Below are 6,000 nucleotides of genomic sequence, written 5' to 3'. Positions count from 1 at the left end.
AACCCAAAAGGCAAGACCAGGTCACTCGTATGTACGTCAACAAGTTAAAACCGTTAACGTACATACTCCCTCCCCGGAATCCAGAAGCCCACAGACACCTCCCCGCACTGGTGGCGCGAGCTTATTCCCAAAATTGGCGCCCCAGTCATGTTTCTGAGGACTACGTCTAAAGATGCGACGACCGTCGAGATATAGCGAATTCCAATACAAAGGCTTTTTTTTGCCTGCTGATCTCAGAATGCGACAAGTTTGGTATCATTGGGATGCAAACCGATGACACACTTGGACTTAGTGACAAAAGTTCTCTAATCTTGAAGAGGAAGAGCTCCAGAAGGCAGCTTTTGCAGCAAAGCCAAAGGAAGTCCTCAAGGTGGAAAAGCCACTCACTTTCAATGGCTGCCGAATCTCTCTTAACGCCGATGGAAGCATCATGATGACCCAGAAAGAACAGGCTTTAAAGCTTCAGATTCAACAACCAATAGGAATATATTGAGCAACAAGCCGCGGCGCATATCTCGCAGTATCTGCCAACCAGAGGCAGCCTTTGACCTTTCAGTTGCTGCCCAACAAAAGGAACCATCTAGCGATGACTTTAAACGTCTAGGACGCCGCATCCAGTGGCAGATTGATAACCCAGGTAGAGGCCTAAAATGTATACCATTTGACCTCGATAAAGCAAAGCTTTTTGTGTTTGTTGATGGCTCTTTTGCCAACAACGAAGATCTGAGTTCCCAGCTGGGATACATTATCGTATCGGTACAGAAGAAGAGACCAAAATGGCGAAATGCTCGTTAAAGGCAACATATCACGTACTCTTCAACCAAGTCAAAGAGAGTTACGCGAAGTGCCCTAGCCTCTGAGCTTTATAGCATGGTTCAAGGCACAGACATTGGATACGCGATAGCCTCGACTTTAAAGCTCATCACAAAACAACTGGGAATTCCAGACATCCCCACGATCCTTCTCACGGACTCGTATTCCCTATATGAGTGCCTTGTTAAGCTCGGCACAACCAAAGAGAAGAGGCTCATGATAGATATCATGGCTCTCCGACAGTCATACGAGCGCCGCGAAGTCCATGAAGTCAGATGGATCAACGGAGGAGATAACCCGGCAGACGCGATGACGAAAGCATCGCCAAATCACGCGTTGAGAACCCTTATCGACAAGAATAAGATCGCGATACGAGTGGAAGGCTGGGTAGAGAGGAAGAAGGACGAAAAGTGAGGGAATTACCGTGGCCAAATTGTTAGGATATAGCCACCACGGTACAAGGTAAGAATACAAGAAAACTTGGCTTCAGAACAGAGGAATTTGCCTCTAGTGTGTACGCCTTCAACAGGTGTCTTGTTTTATTTTGTTTTCGAATGAATTGAGGCCTCAAAGAGAGAAGCTGCCAGTGTTGCTTCCACCGCCGTCTTTGGCGGCGGAGCCAGTAGCCTGCGAATGGCTTCAAACAGTGGCTGAAACAGACCTCACGTGAGCAGGCTTCAACACCAACACAGGCGTACGTTATCTATAGCTAGATGAATTCAACAAGCATCAATCAACCAGTTACGAGTACCCCAAACCGCGTGATAATTATCACCCGAATAGAAGCCTTGCGCTTCCAACACCTAGTAATAACTATAAGGTAATTAAGGGAACCTATAATCTGCTAATATTATTAAATTTAATTAAATAATACCTAACCTAAATTTAGCTATAGCTAATTTCCTAGTATTAGGTTTCCTTTAAAGTGGTTATTTTTCCTAATATTAAACCTTATAGCAATTTTTTTAATATAGGAATCCTAATATAGCTAAAGCTTTCTTGTAAGCTAGTCTTAAAGAATCTAAATTCCTAAAAACTACTATAGCTCTCTAAGGTCTTCTATATTAAAGGCTTTCTTTAATCTATAAATTAACTAGTTAGCTACCGCAGAATTCTTCCTTTAATATAAAATAATAATATTATTAATAAAGAAGAAGATAGTTAATTCTAGGTTATTAAAGATATAAGAGTCTTCTATATATTAGGAAAGCTCTAGCTTTTAGAAGGTTAGATTTAGGGTCTACTGCTATAGAAGTAGTAACCTTTACAGCTTATATAGGGCTTTTTAAAGCTTTAGAGCCTAGCTAGATCTTTAGAATCTAGAAGGGAAGGTTATATAGATTTCTTTATTAAGGGAACTATTTATAAATATATTAATTATATCTAGCTAGCAGGCCTTAAGGTTAAATTTTAAGGCTATTACTATTAGAGTCTAAAAGCTCTTTCCTACTAGGGTAGCAGTAAATATATCTTTTTTACTAATAGGTTAAAGATTACCTCTAATATATAGTTAGGCCTTAAATTTAGTTAGAAACCTATACTTATTAAATTTATACTTAAAGACTTAAGTTAGTAGAAGAGGCTATTATTATCTTCTAATTTAGTTAATTCTAATAGGTTTAAAGGTCTCTCTCTAATAAAGGCTCTAAAATTCCTATCTTTCTGCTTTCTTAAATTAGGTTCTAAAGGGATACTCTTCTAATTCCTTCTAATTTTTTAGCTTAAATAGAAGGGTCTATCTATAGAGCTTTTTAGAGGTCCCAAAAAAGAAGCTACTATAATAGCTACCTAGAGCCCTTATAAATAGTCTTTTCTTCCTTTCTAACTATTAGGGTTAAAATTCTTTGCTAAGGGATTTAGGCTTCCTAATTTCTTTAATTTCTTTAATTTAGGCCTTAGGCAGAAAAGTTAGTTTATTTTTATTAATTTCCCTGCTTTCCTATCTTTCTCTACTAGTTATAACTAATAGTAGTAGTATTAGAATTTAGGTAATAGGGTTAGCATTAATTTTATTGTCTTTTTCTGCATTTTTATTTAAAGGGTTATCTTTCCTACCTATAGCTTCTTTAATTTCCTAACTTTAAGTGTTAACTATAATAGTTAATAGGGTATTATCTTTATTATTGCTTTCTTTAATGTGTAAGAGTAGCTATAGCTATAAAATTAGCTAAGAAATTTCCTATTAAATTTTAGAGGGATTAAAGAAAATCCCCTTATTAAAGCTAATATCTTTAACCCTTCTAACTTCCTATTTTAAAGAAATCTAGATTCTAAAGATATTAGTTAAATTATAACCTACTAAATACCTAATTTCTGCGTGGGCTTTTATCTTTAGGGCCTATCTCTAGAAGCCCTAGATAGCTTTCTTAGTTAATAGATAGGCTCTATAGCTATATGCTCTAAGGTAAGTAATATTAGGCTTAGATTCCTAATATCCTATATGTCTATTATTTTCCTTTATCTAATTTTAAAGCCTTTTAAAAGGGGACTTCTAATTCCTAGATTCTAATAGGGAGAGGTTATATAGATATATAGCTACAGTCTAGAATTTAGACTAAAGGTTAGCTAGAAGGTTTAAATCTATCTATATTGCCTAGGCCTTTAATATAATAATCCCTCCTAACCTCTCTATTAGTCTATTTTAGGCTAAGGTATATAGAGCTATAGGCTTATCTTTAATTCCTTTAATATTAACCTATTTATTATATTAGGATTAAAGTTCCTAGTTATTATTCCTATAGATCTTAATAATCTTTAGGTTATACTGCCTTTAGATATAGGTAGTAATACTTTTAAACCCTCTAAGTAGGGCTTTCTATGTGACTTCTAATAGGGTTTTTATTAGAATTAGGCTACTAAATTTATCTTTAAATAATATTATAGCTAATTTCCTATTATAGCTAGTTAGAAGATAGAAGATATCTATATAGACCCTCTAGAAGGGTTAGGAACTCTTTATCTTTAGGCTCTATTAGGAGATAACTTTCCTAGCCTTACTAAGAGAATAAGCCTTACAGTTAATTTATATAGTCCCTTTAATCTAAGCTCTATTAGAAGCTTTCTTAAGGTATTTACGGCTAGCTATATTTAAATAATCTAGCTAATAGTGCTAGAGCTAAGATTTAGCTAATTAAAGAGGTTAGAGCTCCTTTAAGCTTTAAAAGAAGCTACCTAAATAACTATTAATTTAAGAGAAATCCTTAGGTCTAAGAGATTTAGAAGGTATATTAACCTTATTAAATTAACTATCTTTTTTAATATCCTTAAAATTATTATTTTCTAGGTTTTTAAAGAAGATATTAAAATTAGAAGTATCTATTGCTTCCTTCTAAGAGGGAATTCCTAAGCTAATAGGTATAGCTATTTATAAGGGATTTCCTCTATCTTACTTAGTATTCTAAGGGGAATTTTTAGTTATTAAAAAGCAGCTATATCTTCTAATTAGGTTAAATTTAATAATAGGCTAATAGAAATAATAGGTTATATAATAAATTTCCTGCTCTTTCTTTATTATAGAGCTAGTAGCTAGATTCTAATTATATCCTTTCTAAAGGAATTTATCTAAGAATATAATATTTATATAGAAATCTAGTATATATGCTACTTTATTTAATTAAAAGAGCTCTTTTTTAACCTAAAGAAAGACCTTTCTAAAGCCTTTAATTCTAATACTACTATAGCCTATAAAGATAACCTCTTTTAATAGATTTAGTTAAAAATTAACTAAATAATTAATATAATTATAAATATAGGTATTTAACCTAGAATTAAGAATAAAGGAATCTCTTAGTAGATAGAGCTCTCTTTAGATTAAAAGGGCAGTAGAATCTATAAAATCCGCGGATTTTGCCAATCTATCTAAGGGAGGGGGTAACTCTCTTAGTTTAATTTAGCTAATAAAGGTAATACCTTTAATATTTTATTAATTCTAATAATTAGATTTCCCTTTCTTTGGAAAGGGAATAGGATTAAGAGCCCTCTAATAGGCTTATTTAATTTAGGCAGCTATATTAGGATTCTATAGCTTCTGCTAAATCTAGGCCTTAATTGCTAGATTTAGTACCTAGCCTAGCAGTCTTTTCTGCTAGATTAGATACTAGCATTTATTATAATAGTATCTCTTTTTACAGAGACATTTTAGGGCTTACTTTTTTAGGCTATCTAAGTTAGCCAATTTAGCTCTTAGATTCTAACTGCCTTCCTAACTTCTATTCTAACTTTCTTCCCTTTAGAAGGTAGCTATAAATAACCCTTTTTCCTTGGTTAGTTTCTGCTAGTAATAGCTCTTAGCAAAATAGTTAGAAATAACCCTTCTATCTAGAATCTTATCTATCTATCTAGGTGCTTCTAATTAACTTTTTAACTAGATTTTATTATTCTAGTATTCTAAAAAGGTAGGGCTAATTAGAGTAATAGCTATTAGGAAATCTATAGTTAGGCAAATTTCCTAGGCATTAGGCAGCCTAATTTAATAAGCTTTCTTAAGGACTTTCTGCTAGCTTAAAATCTAGGTCCCTATTTTAGTTTAGTTAGGAAACCTTAGAATTAACTAATATTAGGTTAGAATTTCCTTTTTTCTAACCTAAGAAGATGCCTAAAGATAGGATTACAAAAGAATTAGCTATTTTAGAATATTAGTTTTAAAAGCTATAACTTCCTAGAATTCCCCTATAGTTCTTAGGATATATCTTTAGATATCTAATATTACTGCCTACCTTTTCTTAAAGATTCTTATTTAGTTATAATATCTTTTAAACTAATACTTTAGGTTCTAATTTTCCTTTACGGTTAAATTAGAAGGCTCTATAGTAGATTCTTAGATATTAGAGACTTTAGGTTCCTTTAGGCAGATTAGGTTAGGTTTAAAAGGAACCTTTAGGTTAAGGTATTCCTAAATTTCTTAGTTAATAGCTAATTTCTTAACTTCCTAAATCTAAGGCTTCTAGTTATTAGGTCCCTTAAGGGTGACCCTAAATGTGGAAAGGATAATATTTTCCATGATAGAAATGGGTGCCTTCCTTTAGAGGAAGACTTTAAAGATAGTTATAATAGCTCTAAATTTACAGTAGAATTTAGCTATAAACTAGGCTTATAACTATCATAAGAAATAGCTATAGAATTAAGGGATTAAAGGAAATAACTAATTAAATTAGACTATCTAACTAACTATCTGCTTGTCTGTCTAAC

General features: G+C 33.1%; 1 protein-coding gene across 1 annotated transcript; it reads left to right on the top strand.

Moving 5' to 3' along the window:
* Positions 1-870: 870 nt before the first annotated feature.
* Positions 871-1,227, top strand: VFPPC_18190 (polyprotein; the record flags this gene model as incomplete). Its single annotated transcript, XM_022429841.1, has 1 exon — positions 871-1,227. The coding sequence occupies one exon, from the start codon at positions 871-873 to the stop codon at positions 1,225-1,227; it is 357 nt and encodes a 118-aa protein (XP_022284843.1).
* Between the last annotated feature and the right edge of the window lie 4,773 nt (positions 1,228-6,000).

This window comes from Pochonia chlamydosporia (genome assembly GCF_001653235.2).
Source record: "Pochonia chlamydosporia 170 chromosome Unknown PCv3seq00027, whole genome shotgun sequence".
NCBI classification, from domain to species: Eukaryota; Fungi; Ascomycota; class Sordariomycetes; order Hypocreales; family Clavicipitaceae; genus Pochonia; species Pochonia chlamydosporia.
Note: the sequence above shows the minus strand (reverse complement) of the source record. Positions and strands in the feature narration are given on the sequence as shown.